Source organism: Protomyctophum parallelum (assembly GCF_964188405.1).
Source record: "Protomyctophum parallelum genome assembly, chromosome: 1".
Taxonomy (NCBI): Eukaryota; Metazoa; Chordata; class Actinopteri; order Myctophiformes; family Myctophidae; genus Protomyctophum; species Protomyctophum parallelum.
The window spans coordinates 8,611,846-8,631,568 of record NC_139697.1 but is presented as its reverse complement, the minus strand read 5'-3'; the positions used below and the strand labels follow the sequence as shown (position 1 = coordinate 8,631,568).

General features: G+C 41.2%; 3 protein-coding genes across 5 annotated transcripts in view; 2 read left to right on the top strand and 1 right to left on the bottom strand.

The window, feature by feature from the left end:
- The window catches only part of ago4 (argonaute RISC component 4), a 33,797-nt gene extending 24,014 nt beyond the window's left edge, over positions 1-9,783 (top strand). For both annotated transcript variants that reach the window (XM_083767761.1, XM_083767760.1), the window contains 8 exons: positions 462-646; positions 877-1,036; positions 1,817-2,006; positions 3,423-3,566; positions 4,151-4,285; positions 4,417-4,518; positions 4,970-5,169; positions 5,637-9,783. In XM_083767761.1, coding sequence (XP_083623887.1) covers positions 462-646; positions 877-1,036; positions 1,817-2,006; positions 3,423-3,566; positions 4,151-4,285; positions 4,417-4,518; positions 4,970-5,169; positions 5,637-5,745 — 1,225 coding nt within the window. In that variant the 3' untranslated portion in view covers positions 5,746-9,783. The remainder of the gene's footprint in view (positions 1-461; positions 647-876; positions 1,037-1,816; positions 2,007-3,422; positions 3,567-4,150; positions 4,286-4,416; positions 4,519-4,969; positions 5,170-5,636) is intronic.
- A 4,367-nt stretch (positions 9,784-14,150) lies between these two features.
- cldn35 (claudin 35) lies at positions 14,151-14,840 on the top strand (the record flags this gene model as incomplete). The annotated part of the gene is made up of 1 exon (XM_083793819.1): positions 14,151-14,840. The coding sequence occupies one exon, from the start codon at positions 14,151-14,153 to the stop codon at positions 14,838-14,840; it is 690 nt and encodes a 229-aa protein (XP_083649945.1).
- Positions 14,841-15,508: 668 nt separating this feature from the next.
- airim (AFG2 interacting ribosome maturation factor) lies at positions 15,509-18,398 on the bottom strand. 2 transcript variants are annotated; one of them, XM_083763178.1, is made up of 4 exons: positions 17,948-18,398; positions 17,587-17,766; positions 17,298-17,416; positions 15,509-15,795 (listed from the first exon to the last, which is right to left on the bottom strand). In XM_083763178.1, exons 1-4 carry the CDS (start codon positions 18,214-18,216, stop codon positions 15,755-15,757), a joined length of 609 nt encoding a protein of 202 aa, XP_083619304.1. In that variant the 5' UTR covers positions 18,217-18,398; the 3' UTR covers positions 15,509-15,754. The 2 variants fall into 2 exon arrangements, with proteins under 2 accessions (XP_083619304.1, XP_083619305.1); XM_083763179.1 differs by having other exon boundaries at positions 17,298-17,404.
- Between the last annotated feature and the right edge of the window lie 1,325 nt (positions 18,399-19,723).

Here is a 19,723-nt window from a genome sequence, read left to right as displayed (position 1 = left end):
TCAACACAGATCTGTTAGATTTTTCATATATTACTCTACACATTTTGTCCAAACATCACAAATGCTATTATCCTGGTGGAGACCTGTGCCCTGAGGGGAACTCTTTCTAGTCTCTTTTGAGCGGCACAGAGGCAATACACAATCCAAACTGATGACAAAAAATGTTATGGGATTGGGGCCGATAACAGAAGGGCTTATAATGGACTCTATAATAACCCATTTATGATCAGAATCCTATTTTAAATAAAGCATTCTGTAATGTGTCTCAAGAATGAATGACAATATTGTAAACTTTCCGACTAAAGACAAAAGTTATGTTGTTGGTGTTAGTGACCTAATTTGTGTACCACGTTTGAGACCGATCGTTTCCAGACTCATTTGCCACCCTTTACATTGAGCAATGTTGACCTTTCAACACATACTGCTAATGTCCTGATGTCTTGTACAATGTTTTATAACAGGAGTTTCACAGACCAGCTGCGCAAGATCTCCAAGGATGCTGGGATGCCCATCCAGGGCCAGCCGTGCTTCTGTAAATACGCCCAGGGGGCTGACAGCGTGGAGCCCATGTTCAAACACCTCAAGATGTCTTACGTAGGCCTGCAGCTAATCGTGGTCATTCTTCCTGGGAAAACACCGGTCTATGGTAAAAATAAATCGTTTTATTCATGTTTTGAAATGTATGTCAATGCGAATAGATTGGTGAACCACTATTTTATAATTTGTTGTCCAATTGTGTCATGTGAAAATGGTTGATATGCTGCATCACAACGCCTTGTGAGATCTGCTATTTTCAGTATGGTTGGTTACTTTTTTTTATAATGGATTACATTTATTAGTTTGATTAACTGTTGCGCACACACTCCTTCTCTTTAGCTGAAGTGAAACGGGTAGGAGACACTCTGCTGGGCATGGCCACCCAGTGTGTCCAGGTGAAGAATGTGGTCAAGACGTCCCCACAGACACTCTCCAACCTCTGCCTCAAGATCAACGCCAAACTGGGGGGCATCAACAACGTCCTGGTGCCTCATCAAAGGTCCGCTTTGGAAATAATCTAATAATCCGTTATGTTTTCAATAGCAGGGCAAATAATATTAACTATATCGGATTATCGTCTTTAGTGCTGCATGACAGGAGTTGTTTGGATATTGAGTTTGGTGTAATTTAACAAAATTCAATAGCTGGATACATACCATTGTACCGCATTCTGTAAAAAACAAATTGAGTAGATGTGGTGCGAATAGCAACAAATGGTAAATACACACTGAACCTATAATTATGTGCAAGGATACATGGAATGCAGTGAGTCATTGCCTCCATTTATTTGTTTTCTCTGTACTCTTCTCACCCGTCGGCATCCACTCTCATAGATTAAAGTTCTCAGTCGCCACGACTGATTTCAGTAATTTGGATCCCATAGAAGTCAGCCTGTCTTAAAGAAAAAATAGGCTACAAGCTTCTACAAGCTTACAACACTTGAGCTTGTAGATAGCCTATTTTTGGTTATTAGTTATTTCAGTCTTCCAGAAAACCCTAATGATCTCAGAACCACAATCGTTAACGCCTCTATCTGCATTTTCTTCAACTGTTTAGCTGTATGGCTTTTCCATTGGGTACCCAGATTGGCTGTATGGCTACCAAAACCTAATTTTACAGATTGTGTTAAGTGTGTAGGACACACAGCGCTAGTGTGTGGTGACTCATTTCACACCGTTTAAAAAAAATCACATATTAGGGCTTGGCATAGCAACATTTTTCAGTTGCGAGATTTAATTTAGCTTTAATCCATGCACTCTGTCTCCTCGACTCCACCCAGGCCCTCTGTGTTCCAGCAGCCAGTCATCTTCCTGGGCGCTGACGTCACACACCCCCCAGCAGGGGACGGGAAGAAGCCGTCCATTGCTGCGGTGGTGGGCAGCATGGACGGCCATCCCAGCCGTTACTGTGCCACGGTGCGGGTCCAGACCTCAAGACAGGATTTGTCGCAGGTAACCGAACCAACACAGGTACGTAACTGAACTTTATTACATAAATGTGTTGTTTTGTGTGTTTCTGCATGCTGAGCTTGTAGATGCATCAGGTCTAAATCGGTCAAAGGAATATCAACATATCTAGTTCAAGTTTATTGGTCATTATTTTAAATGACCAATAAACTTGAACTAGATATGTTGATATTCCTTTGACCGATTTAGACCTGATGCAACCTATACATTGTTATACCTTTCAATCCGAGAGCTACCTCTGTGTTGTTCTACATTTAAACGATTTTCAGTCATTTGTCTGGAAAAATAATTTCATTAACCCATTCTGGGCGGGGTTCCCTATTTGTACCTTACCCCCTCAGGCCGGGAACCCATATTTGGGTTCTGTACAGTATGTACAGTATTCAAAAATGTAAAAATTTTGATTCTGCTATATCAATATTTGAATTTTTCAGAAACCTTAGGTCAGGATTTAGAGGCGTTTTTAGAATCGGCCTTAGGCCTGAATGGGTTAAAAAATCGTGGAAATGTTATCGTGAACCCAGCATTTTGAATAGTATCTTGAGTTGAATGAAATGTTACATGCCTTGTAGATCTGCTATTCTCACAGAATGTTCACTTATTTGTTCACTTATTTGTGTGGAACGTTATTATAACTATTATGACCGAAAATACAGACCCAATGGATTGTTATATGCCCTTTATCACAATTTAGTTTTTTCACTAGCGAGCATTTGTTTTTGTTTTTATGCTGCGTCCTTGCAGCTTGTATAAGCATGTATCCTATATTAAGCCTGACCTGAGATCAGATTCATACGAGGTTTCCACTGGACACACACTGGTCCTGATGAACCCATTCTGACCTGAGATCAGATTCTAGAAATGTCAGTCGTTCTTCGATTTTTCAAAAAATAGCAGACCTACAAGCTTGTATCGCGCCACTCGGTGGCGCGATATGAGCTTGTAGATCTGCTATTTTTCAATAGCTAAAGCATAACATGATGCTGACACCAAAATGGGTGCCCGGTCAGAATGGGTTAAAATGTTCCAAGTGTCACCTGAGTGCCGCATATAGATTCTTAATGTATTGTGATGCCCATAATGTTGCACACTGCGAAGTGTTGTGAGCTTATAGATCTGCTGTTTTCGGTATGCAACACTCAAACGCAGTAAACGAGTACAGGTATAACTCTGGCTTTAACCCATTCTGACCGGGCACCCATTTTGGTGTCAGCATCATGTTATGCTTTAGCTATTTAAAAATAGCAGATCTACAAGCTCATATCGCGCCACCGAGTGGCGCGATACGAGCTTGTAGGTCTGCCATTTTTTTTTAATCGAAGAACGACTGACATTTTTAGAATCTGATCTCAGGTCAGAATGGGTTAATGGATCTAATTTGTTAGCTTTACTTTTACTCACTTTACTCTGTTTCTATAGGAGCAACTGTTCAGCCAGGAAGTCATCCAGGATTTGACAAACATGGTACGGGAGCTGCTCATCCAATTCTACAAGTCCACACGTTTTAAGCCTACGCGCATCATCTACTACCGTGGTGGAGTGTCTGAGGGGCAGATGAAACAGGTGAGACATCCATATGACTATTATTAAATATTCTATTGTTTTTATTGTTCTATTGTGTCCGGGTAGCTCAGTCGGTAGAGCTCTCGCCTTTGGACCACAGCTTCATGGGTTCGATCCCGGGCACCGCCAACTCAGCGAATGAGTAGCACGGCTTGGTGCAGCAAGTCATGCGGGAAGTACTGGGAGCTGATGGTAGGTGTGGCGCTCCACCTCAGCAATCCATCTCCCAGGGGTCTAGTGCATTGTAACGGGGATAGACTCCCACGTGTTACCGGCTGATACCGACAATAAGCCACCCCCAACCTACTTCTATTGTTTTTAGCTGCAATCACACAGTCTGTTAGTTGGTTGGCCTGTCCGAGTGTCTGTCCAACATTTTCAAGCACATAATGGTTTAGATTACAATTACATGTTTTATTGTTTTACCTTTTAATTCTTCTGTTTATCTTTTCATTCACCCCTATTGTCACATTTATACTTATACCAATAGAAATAAATAGATTGCAGTTCACCATAGCTCACACTTCAACAGTTATTCATCATAAGGTCTAGCTTTGTCTCTTGTGTATAATATGTGCGCCCAGGTTGCATGGCCAGAGCTGATTGCCATCAGGAAGGCGTGTATTAGCCTGGAGGAGGACTACAGGCCCGGTATCACCTACATCGTGGTCCAGAAACGCCACCACACACGTCTGTTCTGTTCTGACAAGGCTGAAAGGGTCAGTGAGCATTCATTCATAAGACAACCCATGAGACCACTTTTGCATGCCATGTTTTTCTCTTTTTTTAAGATTATTAAAATTGATTCCAGCTCCTCCAATGATCATGCCTGATTGATTTCTCCCTGCAGGTTGGGAAGAGCGGTAATGTCCCAGCAGGCACCACGGTGGACAGCACCATCACACACCCCTCTGAGTTTGACTTCTACCTGTGCAGCCATGCAGGGATCCAGGTGAGGGCCTGAACACACACACTGTTCCACACAGTTCTGTTGTAGATTATATAGTGCGTCACTTGTAGAAAGGTTATCTTAATTTAATCTACAGAAAGTGTGTGTGTATGTGTGTGTGTGTGTGGCTCTGAATGCTTGTTGGTGAATCACTAGCTGTTGTATAACTTGCCTTAAAATGGACTAAAGGCCTTTGTCGAGGGAGTACAAGATGTTATTTTTTCTCTTCTCCTGACAAGTTTCGTTGAGAGTTTGATTTACAAACTGCTGGTCGTATGTCATTGCTTGCTTTGATGACACCCACATCCTACACAAATCTCTATTGAGCCTTGCCAAATCACAATGGGTGAAGTGGTCTGACTTTAAAAGAATGGTTACGGTCACTGTGCATGAAAGAGAAAATTAAAAACACCAAAGCACAACAAAAGCTTATTGTTATCATGTCCTCCTCTAGGGCACCAGCCGTCCCTCTCACTACCACGTCCTTTGGGACGACAACTGCTTCACGGCTGACGAGCTGCAGCTGCTCACCTACCAGCTATGCCACACCTATGTCCGATGCACACGCTCAGTATCCATCCCAGCACCAGCCTACTACGCAAGGCTAGTGGCGTTCCGTGCTCGATACCACCTGGTGGACAAGGACCATGACAGGTACAGAGAGAACTGGGAACGTTTGTCTGGATAGTTGCATTGATGGTAGCATAGAAGTGTGTAGTTTAAGCTTACAGTAATAGATCTTAACGTGATCACAATCACCAGATTATTATCCCAATAACAATCTCCTATTATTATTATTAAGCATGACAACACAAGGTAATGCATCAAATGCATAGAAATAGTAATCTAGGATCATATTAAAGTAACCCAAGAACCTAGGATCATAAGTAATTGTCTCCACCAGGCCAAAGGCATGGGGAGAGAGTATGTTTTATCATTATCGCAGTAGAATATCCAAAAGAAATGAATCTGTACATTGAAAGTATATACACTATAGAATGCACTTCTCATGCCTAGACACGATATGCATGATGAAGTCACTGACAACAGCAGCTTTAATCTGACACAAAAAGGTACAATACTGTTTGTAATATCCTCTTGTGTGTCTGTTTTTCTCATAGTGCGGAAGGTAGCCATGTATCGGGCCAGAGTAACGGCCGTGATCCCCTGGCGTTGGCCAAGGCAGTTCAGATTCATTATGACACCCAGCACACCATGTACTTCGCCTGAGCCAGCCAGCCAGCCAGCCGGCTTCTTCCCTTCCTCCATTTATATTTGCCAGTCTCTTCTCTTCTACGGTATCCTCTGTGTCTGTCTTTCTGTCTGTCCCTCTCTTTGTCTCTCTCTTCTTCAAACATTTTCTTAATCTGCACCAAAGCGGCTCGATGCCAGAGGATTCTGCCGTTTCCCACCATCTGGCAAGTCTTGTTCCATGGTCATGTTCCCGATTAAGCCGCCTTTCTAACCAGCAATCTGGCACTGAGAAACCTCACAGTTTTTAGTGCGCAAAGGAAAAACAAACCATACACACATATTGAGCCATTATTTTGAGTTTGGTTTTGTTTTTTCTCCAATTTTGAATGTCCTTTTATTCTTGTTTTTGTAAGACACACTGAGCAAGGGAGTGGACTGACGCCAATTGTGTCAGACCAGCTCTTCAGCTCTCCCAGCTAAGCAGGACTCTTATCTACTTTTACCTCAAAGCCCCTTTGGGCGAAATCTGTCACAAGGTCTTGGGTTTTCGGGTGGTGGGGGGATGGACTCTGCATGAAATGAGGTGGACGGGGAGTAACGAGTTAACCTTTTGAGAATGATATATATATATTATATATTTTTTTTCCTTTTTATGAGTGTGTGTTTTAACTTTTCTCTCCTTTACGGTCTTTTACAAACGAGGTGACCTGGGTATCCATGCCCATTACTACTCCCCTCCCATTTTAACCAAGAGTAAGCGATTGTGTGAGCATGTGCGTTTCTGTATATACATGTACTGCTGTTTGTGTGTGTGTGCGCGCGTGTGTGGGTGTGTGTGTATTTTTCATGGCAGGCCACTGAATTGTAAAGGGAAATCAAGGAGATAACTGCTGTAAATGCCTCAGATTTGATGTTTTTATATTCACACGTACAATACATATATTAAAACATATAAATAGTTAATCTATAAAAAGCAACTTTGAAACAGATTAATTATACAGGCCTCACACAGAGGTTGGTGGGTGTAGCAGCCCTGGGTCAGTTACTAATTGAATTCACTTTGAACTTGTGCTTCAGCCTGCCTGGAGTGCGAGATGCGGCGGGATTTGCACTTTTGGGAGCAATCCGATTGGTGCCCTTGTGTCTCGCAAGATTGCCATCCCACAAAAGCCACTGAATCAATCTCAAATAGTAAGTGAACCTCCAGGTCTGATGTGTAGCAGTGGTGACCGTGGTCTAACCTGTGATTCTGGCTCGGCATTGGGACCTGTTGAATGGCTGAATGCATTACGCACAGACAGTACAGGTGTATCAGCCTGTGCTGTCTGTGTGAAAGATCTGGGATCTGTTTTTTTGTTTTTTTTTAATATCTGGACCTGATGATCTGAAAGGTTATGACACTGTTGGTAGTAGCATGTTTTTTTTTTTTAATTCTGTTTAGACTTTTTTACACAAGGCGCTAGCCGCCTTAATTTTAGTGGCCGGAAAAATGAGCATAGTTTTTTTTTTGCGTGTGTGCGCGTGTGTGTGTCTGTCTTTTGGTCTCCTTTGCTAATACTGGCCAATTCATTGCACTGACCCGGGACGCTAGGCAAGCAACAGAGGGCACTCTTTATCTCTTACCTTTATGCATTTATACATAAGAATCAACAAAGCAGATTTGTAAGAGTTTAATATAAGATGTTTTGTGGCTATCTTAAAACTGTTGTTTAGAATTACTAGTTTATCATTGATGTTGTTGTTGTCGTTATTGTTGTTAATGTTATTACTATTGTGATGAATTTTAAGGCCGACGGCAAAGCCATTTGTGTAGTAACCAGTGTGACTTCAGGAATAGGCAAGAGTTGTTGAGCCATGGTTTTTAAGGGGTAGAGATTTGGGTTGGTAAAATTTGTAGCATTCTGGCCAATAGTGAGAGAATGTGGGCCCTGGGACAGATTTGTTTATGCACCCCTTAGTAGTTTCTGAGATTAGAAAGGTAAAAATGTGTTTTTGTCCTCTAAAGAAGATGTGTAACACTTCACTAAGACCCTGGTAAAAACAGATTTGCCCCTCGGATGGCACCAGGGCCTTGGTCTGGTGAGATAGTTGGAGACAATCAGGGACTGCAATCCGAATAAAGTGGGACTGAAGGAATTTGTTCAAAAGGGGTTTGCAATGAGTAAAACTTTCAGAATTTCAAAAATACATTGTTTCTATTGCTGTTTGTGTGTATTTTAACCATTATACCAATTTTTCAAAGTCTCTACTACTTGGGGTGTTTTTGTTTCGTTTTTTTATTGCGTTTTCTTTTCTCTTTTTGTACACAAGATTAGACATGTTGACGATAAGCATAAGCACTGCCCTTGGACCCCTTCTTCACTGACACCTAACGAGTTACTGTCACAGACCATCATCTTAGATTTAGCAATAAGTGTTATATTGACCGTTGTACAAACGGTGCCCCCTCGGACTGTGATAGGATCATGAGATGATGCAGTAGGGCTTGGGGAAGCTTCCGAATAGTTGTCGCGCACGCCTCGTCAGGGGGGACAGCTCAGTAATAAACCCTTTTGTAATAAACCACCCGTAAAGCAGCAGGTTTGCTATGAATGAGTTTGAGCACCTGCCTGTCGTGGGCGTGGGTGCTGGCCAAGGGGAGAGAAGTGGGAAATTTGGAGGAGGAAGGGCTTGTGGGCCTGAAGAGGGTGTTGTCCAAGCATTGCATGCAATAAGTTTCTGTCATTGTTTTTAAAGGGGCATCTGTTTTTGAATCGGTTTGAATATCAGTCGGAAGCATTTGTTTTAAAGAATCCTCTCGAAATGTCCCTAGGGAGAATGATGGTTAAGACTCCAGGATGTTCACTTTAAGTTGATAAAGGCTAGTATCTGTGATGAATACCAATTCTGAACATAACATTGCAAAGCAATATTAATGCAAATTTAGTCGAGCAAATGAGGAAAAAATCTAAGCTATAATTCTAATTGTGGCTGTTGGTCTGCTCTTGCTAATGCGGTTTGTGTCTGTACTTTTATTTTGTTGTTGCTTGTATCAATCAGTGGGAATGTGCATTTGGTGGATTAGCTCTTTAGAAAAACCTTTTTTTTAAAGTAATAAAACCGACTTTGCTCGCCTGCATGCCAGAGTATTGTCCTTAAAAAAACCCTCTTTAGAATCATATTTATTATGAGAGAGAGAAAAAATATAAACTTTTGGGGATAAATGTTTATTAATTTAGTGAGACTGTTTTAGGCTAGCAATATTTGTCCAGTCTCTCCGAGATGTATTTTAAAGATTCCTACACAAATGTCAGTAAATTGGGAGGCACAAGCCATGAGGAGAGGGATTCTGATCTTTGCGTCGTGTCCAAATTCAAACGAGGTACTTTCTCCAAACGTGGACCCGTTAAAGACCTAACCCCTCTCTTCTGCCCAGGCTAGTGTAGGGAGCATATGTTTGGTCTCCTACTTCCTGGTTTGTGCCCCTGGCCACGCCTCTCGGGGCTCTCCTGTCTCCATGGCACCTCCGCAGGCCCCTTGCAAGCGCACTTCCTCTTTGTGAGGTGGTTTGGTGAAAACCATGGCATCTACGGGACAGGATTACCTCTTTTTAACCTTTTTAAAAAAAGATCCAGAATTCTTTCCGTGCCCCTATTGAAAGAGAGCATGATTTATTTTTTACTTCTGACTTTGATATATATTATTATATCTTAAAACAGATTTGTAATTTGACATTGTGTATTGTGTAAAATGTTTTCTTTTTTTTTTTTCTTTTTTTTTTCTTATTCGGCGTGTGTTCTAGCTCTGCTGTTTTTATTTTATTTTTTCCTGCTAGTGTTCTCTGAGCTGTGTGTGATTGTCTAATAGCAATAGAACCATAGAATTGGAACATTCCAATTCTGTGAAGGAACCCTTTTTAACCTGTTGGGGAGGGGCATGACATATTCTGTCCTTCCTACAAGGGTGCCTAATCACTCGCTGTTATTGCTATTATGTGATGTTTAAATACTTTTTTCTTTTTTTTTTAGCCTGCAGGGAATTACTTGTGTTAATGTGCAAAGTAATAAATTGGTATTTCATGCCTCTATCAGAGCAGATGTGTGTTCTCTTCATTGATCTGTGAGTGTTGTTTGTCATGACGGTATGATACACAGGACATTGTATTTAATTTATATTAAGAATGGTGGCCACTGACCTCTAATGTTTAATGTAAAGGAATGGAGGAACCAGTTCATTTTTGTCACTAGGTGGCATACTCTGCCAAAGGGAAATGGGTTCACTTGATTCTGACACTCATTTGTGCATACATAACAGCAGCAACAAACATTTCATGTGTGCTAATGTATTGTGGCAAAACTACTCCAAAGTTGGCCCATATATTATTATTTTTTGGATTCTAGAATTATTACACAATGTGAGGTTGTCAACGATGACAGCCATTCATTACATGTGCACTGTTAAAAGAGTTGCCAGCAGAGTCAATCAGACTCGTGGAGACTGATTGGGCCCCCTGGTTTAAACCAACTTCCTCTGGTTGGCACAGGAAGTACGTCCTCTAGGTTTTAGGGCAAGGCCTTTTTTCCCTTCTGTTTTGTGTGTGTGTGTGTGTGTGTCTTGGCACTCGTGCCTTCATCAGTGTTTAACTTTAAGTGTATACTTGCTTATGACTCAGGTTTTGTTATGTATGTAGGCCTATGTATGTGACTAGTGTGTCACCACAAGAGGAAAAGCCATTCAGCTTTGTGTTTGTCTGCAGTCATCACTGTCCCAGTGTCCCATATGAGACCATTCAATTGTCTGGAAACTTCAGGAGCTTAACGGTGGGCTCTTGGGGGTGAAGTAAATCATGTAAGAAGAGCAGTCAGGAGAGCACACAATCACAGGGGGACACACGGTGCTGATTGTCAAGGAACTGAATAGGAGTTTCATTAACCACATTTTCCTCCTGCCTATTGGGAAGTTGATGATCCACTGACAGGTGGAGGCATGTATAGTGAGTTCGTTGGCAGAGGTTTGAGTGAAGCAGTTCTAGGGTGAAGGTGATGAATGCTGGACTCAAGTCCCCAAACAAGATTGTTACAAATGTCAGTCAGGGGCTGATGGGTGCAGTTTAATCTCATTGTCTACACAGCCCACGATAGGCAAACTGCAGGTAATCCAGTAGGTGGATCTTTTATTTTATTAGACATCGTAAAAGAAAAACAATGTTACATGTTCATCAGAGAAACGTCAAGGATATGATGAACACAAAGTCGTGAGACTTATTTCCATTGTGGTCCAGGAGGTGGGTCTGTGCTGTCTCGAAGGACTTCATGGCCACAGAGGTCAAATCAACTGGCCTGTAGTCGTTAAAATATGCAATCCAGGTTTTTTGAGGGAACAGGTAAAATTGTAGAGAATTTGTTAATTTGCATTTGTTCACAGAACCGTGACCAGTGTGGATACAGGAGACACTTTCAGACAGGAGGCTATGAAACACTATCGCTTCCCTTCCCAGCAGGGTGGTTACACAACACGTTCAGGTCATTAAAGACAAACTCCAGTACAGTCAAAGCAAGCCTGCAGCCTGACCATGGCTTCTCTGGTCCATTTCTTCATTGTGTTGACCAGTCTTAGGCTAGCAGATTTTTGTTTTGACTTGTTGGTCAGGGGAGGATATAGAGATGTGTCACACTTTAAGTTTAAGTATACTGATGTGGGTTAAAAAAAAAAAACATATTTTCGAGTGAACCCTGTCCAAGACGGGTATTCAAAAAGGCCTGAAAATATATACAATTTGAAATGATCTTTTAATGTTCAGCATATTCAGCATTAACCATTATGTTATAAGTGTTGAGACGTTTCAAGCTATAACAATTAACTGTTTATGCCATAAACAATCAAAATATCTGTACTGTTCTAGTTAAAATCTAATACTTGGAAAATTTTTGAACTATGCACACTTGATGTGACAATAAAGCTGATTATACTGTATTGTGACTTTCCCCAGTAACAAAAGTGACATATTTTCAAATGAGACTCTAAATAATCCGCAAATGTAACTATATCAACTATATCACAGTAACCAAAGGAGGTCATATAGCTAGTATATTGCATTTGTGTTGTGTTTATGTGGTTTTTTTATTCACTATTAAAAATGTGTATTGTGCTTTCACCCATGCCCGACCCAATCTCCCATTGACACTAATGTAACATACTACTGTAAACAAAACTCAATATTTGGGCTGCATGTTTACAGTATAGGAATTTCACAACAATCCTCACATGAAATACTGTATAGATTATATACCAGTCTCTTCCTGCATTCAGACTGGAATGGCATCATTGGTATGTGTCACGCTCTCTCCTCATTCCCCCTTTGTGTATCATTTCTGCTCCTCTCGCATTTCCTGTGTCCCAGCCTGTTGTCATGACCACCGTTACCGAGGAGAGAGGAGGCTACACAAGGAAAGAAACCTGAACCACAGATCTTGTTGCCATAATATTTAATTCATCAACACACACACGCTGTGGTTCAAGAGATCGAGGGTCACTTTTCAGATTAGATGGATTTATTTTCTTAATATTTTCTTTATTACTATCGTCTTTATTTCATATTATGATTTCAGATTCTGATTTATCTGAAGAAATTAAAATAATTATGTAATCGGATATTCATAATTTCCTCACTGTCTATATGGCACTTGCCCTCAGTTGAACATTGGGCAATGGGAATGACTTTGTACCTGCGTATTTCTCCTGTGGTTTACAACATTGTGACCTGGTTCATTGTAACAAAACAAAAAAACTCCACCTTTGCTCCCCTTGTAAGCTGTTTCTGCCTTTCACAACAGTGCCAGACAAAAAGGGGTGCGTGAAAGCAGATTTTTGTAACTGGTTTAGAGTGTGTGTGTGCGCTGCATGGAATGAGGCAGTGCATGTCCATTGTAGAGGCCCCCAGATTGTCTTTGTGTTATGATCCACCTACAGACACCGCTCTTTCTCTATAGCTGTCCTTCCATCCTTTGTTCTATCGCTCTTTCACTCTCTCCCTCCCTCTATCTCTCTTTCCAGGCAGTGCAGCTCTCAAAGGGTCAGTGTAAACAGGGTTTCTGAAGATGGGAGGGACTAACCTGATGCTCCATCTATCCATTAGTCAGACTAAGTGGCTCTGTTTGCCATCCATACCCCAACTTGGGCTGGATTGACCCAATTGGGCACCACTGAGTTCAGAGAGGGGCAGGACGGGCGACGACGGCTGTGCCTTAGATTGAGTCTGAAGTGGCCTTGTCAAGGCTTGGACCATATCCTTTGTGCTTATCCTAGCAAGAAGCCACTTGAACTGGCAGCAGCCATGCCTGATGATGAGGTCTGTTCGCTTCGTTTCCCCCTGGAAGAGTGAGCTTTCGGACTAGCATTGCGTCTGCTGAAACCAAGTAATTCTGCACACAGGTGGAGCTGTGACTGAAGCTGGATCTTTTTTTTGGAGGGACATGTACAGATTTGCAACTGGAATTACGTCCTTTTATAGATTCGTTGACTGTTTTCATGGCTGACTAAAACATCTGTGTTCATGTTTGGTCAATCTCCCGTGGATCTCTAATCTTTACACCTGGAGGACTAAAATGAGGATTGTGTGGTTCATTTACAATGAAAGGTATAAAGTAGTTTAGCATTTTGTTTTTATCTAGAATCAATATTTTACTCTTGCCGTGACCATCCAGCGCTGTATCAGAGTGGCACAGAGTCCGAGTATCAGGTTCTATCAGTCTAACTGATCTAGGTAAGGCTACACCGAACCAGAGTAAGAAACTGACACCCACAATCCATCCAGATCCGGCTGGGTTCGAGTTGGGTTCGAACTACAGGACCTGCCTAAAATAAAAGTTGGATGAGATTCATTCAACCCACAAACATCATAGGCTTCAGTGGTGCCATTTTTCATAGCTGATCAAGCCAGTGTTGGTGGGCTGCCACAGGTGGCTGCACAGGTATTGGCTAGTCAATAATTCATCATCTCAAACTCAGAAAGGGTAAGAAGGAGAAAGTGTGAGCTTCTGGGCAATCGGAAAAGACCAATGCTATATGAGGAGGGGAAGAAAGAGGTTACCGCCTGAAAACAATGAAAGGAGACTTGGTATGAATGATATGGAATGGAAAGTGTGTTACATTTGAAAAACCTGCTGAATAGAAAAAACGTAGTATAGTGGATGCTGACAGAAGAGTGACCTGCGCCACGACATTAAGGCCAGGATCTTAAGAAGCTGGTAGCCTAGAACAGGTAAAATAATAGAACCATCTGGACAGTGCAGTTTGACGGAGCAAAGATGTTCTGTGGCATGTTTTGTATGTAGGATTTTATCTTGCGTATGTTTGTTTATTGCTGACAGTTTAATTGCTTAAAAGAAAAGCATAGTTTCACAGACTATTCATCTTGAGAACACTTATTTTAGGGGTAGAGAAAGTAGTTGATAATAGTTATCATGGTGAACACTGGCATGCAGCTGATTAGCTTTACCTGTGCTGTCACTGGCTGGATCATGGCAATCACAGTGACGGCCCTACCACAGTGGAAGGTCTCCGCCTTCATCGGCAGCAATATCCTCACCTCTGAAATCAAATGGGAAGGCATCTGGATGAACTGCGTCTACCAGACCACGGGCCATATGCAGTGCAAGACCTACGACTCAATGCTGGCCTTGCCTCCAGACATCCAGGCTGCCCGCGCCCTCATGTGTGTGGCCATTTTCCTGGGCTGGCTCTCCTGCACTGTGTCCTGCTGTGGCATGAAGTGCACCACCTGTGCCGGGGATGACCGCCGGGCCAAGGCTGGCATTGCGCTCTCCGGAGGGGTTCTGTTCATTCTGACAGGCCTGTGTGTTCTGGTGCCGGTTTCCTGGACTGCTAATACAGTGGTCCAGGACTTCTACAACCCTAATGTGCCCCTAATGCACAAACGAGAGCTTGGTCAAGCGATCTATTTGGGTTGGGCGGCTTCGGTTATCCTTATGATCAGTGGAGCTGTGCTGAGCAGCACCTGCCCGCACATGCAGGAAAGGGCTGCTGGGTACCGAAAAGGGTACATAGGCCGAAGCTTTGCTAATTCACCAATGCAACCAGATCCCCCAAAGCCCATTTCATCCAACAGTCTGCCCATGAAGGAATACGTGTAGAGAGGAAAGGAAGTTTGAAGCTGTGGAAGCAGGAAAGATGGCTGTAGAAGAACAAAGCAAAAAGATGAAAGAACACTAAAGATGAGTGGGGTGGGCATTGAGTTGGACTATTGAATTGCAATTGTTCTCGTGATTTACCCGTCTGTAGTTTAAACCTTGTGAATTTAAGTGGCCTATGAATTAAGTGGAAATCCACATATTTATTTATTGAACAATTTGCTTATTCTTTTTGTAGATTTACCTCTTAATATTTTTCTGAATTGTCTCCAGTGAGTGTATATAACCTTTATACAATATTTAATTTGATATTCGGCCATTACTTGCAGTGTAATAAAGAAATTATGTCCTGCCTATTTTGTGCAAAATGCGGAAATATCATTGTGATATTATAGGTCAGTAGGTCAACAAACATTTTACATGTATCACTGTCATGTTTGCTTGTGTTGAAGATTGTAGTGATTTCATACAGTTCTTTTCGTATGGCAATGCCTGCCTGTCACATTTCCAACATTAAACTTGGTTGAAATTGCATGAATCAAAACTGTTTAAGAATAAAACATTATATCTGGAGTGTTTTAATGATTACGGTATGTTTCTTACATCTTATTACATTTCCTCAAAAACATAGTCCATGTTTGAGCTGTATTCAAAAAGGTAATAAATCCAGTAGAATAAAAATTATGAATGCGTTCATAAAATCTGTGTAGGGGCAAAACGATTTTGTAAAAAATAGGCTTACACAAGGAAGGCTCACACTTGAGTAAGTGGTGTGGCTTCTGTAAAGGGTCCATTACATACAACTAATACACATACATCCAGTATGTCCGGATCAGTTTATCCTTCTTTATCAGGATTTCTGCTCCTGTACCGTTTAACCACTTCATAGAAAGGCAATTCAGTCTCTTTTTCTTTCTTCATTGTGACTCCATGAAAAGGGACACTTTGTAGAGTACATCTGAAATGAGACACGATAGTAATTAGTTCACATTTAATCTTAATCTTCATACAAGATGGAAAACATACACAAGTTATTCAAAACTAAATGTTTTTCAGAAATTCTGAATTCTGAAAACATATTAAAGAAGTAACATTAAATCAGAGCTGATGTCATGTGAGCACACTTTTTTGTGAGAGTAAGTAAGTACTTAGTCTTTTCCACAGGAACAATTTGAATTAATAGATAATCGTGATATGACAAGTGTTGACTTTTAATAGTATTACTCACTTAAGCCTTATTTTAAACTTTCAAAGACATATTTATTAAAAAGAAAAAAGGAAAAAAAAGCTAAAATACCTAAAATAGCAGACATACAAGGCCACAATGCATTGCGATATGTGTTGTGAGCTTGTAGATTGGATATTTTTTTCTTTTTGGCTATGTTTGAAAAGATAATATCATCACAATATGATACCAGTAAAGGGCAAGGTTGCGTGCATACATCTGCCTGCGTGACGGCAGACTGCTGGTGCTTTGGCTTGGGTGTTCAGATCAACATATGGAATGAATTCTGTACTGGCCATATATGGAGCGTGTCTTGCGTGTACAGAGTTTGATGAGTTCAGATCAACATATGGAATGTCAGAACAGAAATGACGGCTGGGGAAGGATCAACATGGAATGTCAGAACAGGTCAGCTCCATATATGGAGATCTAAGGGTTTGAGGTCAGAGTTGCTGGCCAGCTCCATATATGCAGATCTAGGTGATGATCCAGTCTTCTCCATGTATGGTTATCCAGGGTTAGATGAGGTCAGTGTCATGATCTTCATATATGGAGATGGCCATATATGGTGGCGTGACCATACATGGAGGCATTAAGGGTCTCCATTATGTCACGTGATGTCACAAGGTCAGATCCATATATGGAGATCAAAGGGTCTCAAAGGTGTGACGAACAGACGGGAGAGCGGGGAAATGCAGGTTTTCATAGTAAATGGTCACAATATCAGGGTCATTTGGTAAAAATAGTGATATTTGTGCAAAAAAGGAACAAGATATGCACATCCCCAGTTTTTGAGGTGCACTAGCCCCTCCTATATAGAGGTTTAATGTTTGTTTTTTTTGTACAATGTTTGTTTTAAAAACGCCATTGACAATGAAGAGAAATTAATGTTTGTTTTGTCCCTAACACAAACATTAAATCCCATTAACAATAAAGAGAATGTAATGATTGTTTTGACACTGTTTGTTTTACATCACCTAATCATATCCTCCTCGTCCTCCTCGATGTTGTAAGATGATAAGAGTGCCCCTCACATTTTTAGATATGGTGATGGACCCAAAAATGATCAAATGAAGAAAAAGGGCAATTTTGTCCGCACGCAATATGTTTGCTCCCCATCTTCTCTTTATTGTAACCAAACAACAACGTTTCGTGCGTCCAGGCTTTCTCAAGACTTGAGTTTTTTTTTTTGCCCATATCACCCCCAACAACAACCCTGTATGATGAGGTCTCACCAGTGATCATCTCATCTCCACTGGGTGACCGCAAGGACTCCCATCGCTTAGGGGCAGATTCCAGAAGAGAGAGGTCATCATGGCTTATGGTCAGCAGCAGAGTCTTCCTGCTCAGAAATCGGAACATATGGTTGAGGATAATAATAATAATTCATTAATAATGATTAATGATAATAGGGAAGGACAAATTAGACCCATTCTTTCCTAAAGTTAGCAGCACCTCTGCGGAGCAGATCACTCACATTCACTCATATTTGGAAAATTGCACATATAAACAGCATAAGGATACTGTTGCCGATAGTATCGCTCGGCATCCTGCAGCCACTCCATCATGTCGGCTACTGACGGGGTGGTGGCAGATCTCTGGGTGCAGGTGGATAGGTCCAGGTTGTCGGTGTTCTCCTCATACAACTGGAAGGCTCCATGCACCTGGTTACTGGTGGCATCCTTCACAGACTGGAGAGAAGCTCTGCCACAGAGAGAGAGAGAGAGAGAGAGAGAGAGAGAGAGAGAGAGAGAAAAGCAGTAGTAATTCTGTAATTTATTACATAATGGGTTTGAGTTGAAGGGTAATAACGGTTGAATCTTGCAGATAAGGACAATGCACATTAATTGCGTTTAAAAGTCTTGTGAATCAAATACATACTCACATTTTCTCATTGAGCTTGTCCAAGATTATTTCCGTTGCCTCGACGAGCTTGAAGTGCAATCGCTCTTGCAGATCAGGGAAGGAGTTCAGCGGAGTGCTGGACAGTTGGACATTGGAAAGGGCTTTAAACTGCTCTGCTACGTTTCCGAGAGACACGACCAACGGGCTGCATTCAGCCAGTACAGTGTTCCACACTTTCTGATTGCTTTCGAGACACTGAAAGCACGCCCTCAATTTTTGGTGAAGCGATAGTAACACGGGCTTTGACATTTTAAAGTTTCACAACAGTTTCCACAAGCAAATGCCATCAGATCAAGTCACATATGAACAAAATAAAAATGACCCGGTAATACGAAACGTCTTTCAGTTGTTACAACTTCTTCCTTCTCCACAAACTACGTTGTATTCACAAATCAGGTCTGTTTAAGGTTTATTAAGTCACATTGCAGCCATGATGCTCTCGGTCTGTACACTGCCTTCCGGTCTCGTGATGTAAACACGGCCGTTCTATGCTATGATTGGTCGAAATCAGTGGTGGAAAAAGTACTCACATTTTGTACACTTAAGTAAAAGTATCAATACTGCTGCAACGTAGACATAGGGCGAGGATTCTAAAAACGACTTATAAATCCTAAAGCCTTGTTTATACTTCACTGTGCAATGGTCCTATGCTGGACAATAGCAGATATGCAAACTCACAGCACATCTCATTCAAGACACTGAACTTGCAGATCTGCCATTTTTGAACACACTATAAAGTTAACCATTTATCATGCTGCTCTACGTGGCACTGCATTCTGTGACATTAAACCAAATGGCATTTTACACTCTATGACACTACTGTTCTACATTTTTGTCTAATAAAATAGGCTATTAATTTAATCAATCAAACTGCATTAACTAACAGAGATACTACTAACCAAGCTATCCATGTCACCATGCTCTATAGGAGTCTCAATAACAGGTATAAGTAACGTTTAATGTTTAGTAATTTTTTATGTAGCAGAAGAGGCCATTCATTGAACAGAGTTTTGCACAATTTTAACATCCCAGATCGATTGAAATATGAATCTACTGTGCTGTGCTACACCATGATATATTATGGTATAATATTGTTCTTTAGCTACATAAAAGTGTCTATTTGTATGTCTCTAAATGTTTTGATGAATTGAACAATGTGGACCCTGTTGTAAACAAGTGTAATGCTTAATTGGGTCGTCCACTCACAGTTAAGTCTTTGTATTGAGTTTGTGCTTGAAATGTACTGTAATTCTACAAACTGTTAATAAATATTTCAATCAATCAATCAAACCAGAGCTAGACTACACCATGATATATTATTAGGAGTACAATAACTTTGCATTGTGAATAAAAAGGTATAGCCACAGTGGGGTTGCAGTGTAATGCTGAAGGTTTAATCACAGGGCTGTCTGTTTTATCTATTATGATTAAACGTGCATTCTGGTATTGTGAATCAATGATTGAGAAAAACATCAGAGGGGTTTGAACCCGTGAAGTTATATAAAGTTGTATTCAAAGTCGGGTGTATAGTAGCCTATAGACCGCTAGACCACTGAGGACGCTGCCTGGAAGGGGACTCATGTCTGTATTGACTATTTAAGCCGTGACGTAACCCGCTTCCGGGTCTTAATCAAGGAAGCTCCACGTCATACATTTTCTTTGTCGTGGACACTTTACTACATTAATAATAATTATACTCGAGTTGGAAGCATTAAGACCCATTTTAACCCTCAATGGCTTCCTTTCTGAAAAATAA

Bases quoted from the DNA above. Each gene is read 5' to 3' on its own strand.
- airim (XM_083763178.1), bottom strand. From the start codon at position 18,216: ATGTCAAAGCCCGTGTTACTATCGCTTCACCAAAAATTGAGGGCGTGC. The intron at 17,767-17,947 runs GTGAGTATGTAT...TCTCTGTGGCAG, and splicing joins GACAAGCTCAATGAGAAAAT to AGCTTCTCTCCAGTCTGTGA. The intron at 17,417-17,586 runs GTATCCTTATGC...CCATATGTTCCG, and splicing joins GAGCGATACTATCGGCAACA to ATTTCTGAGCAGGAAGACTC.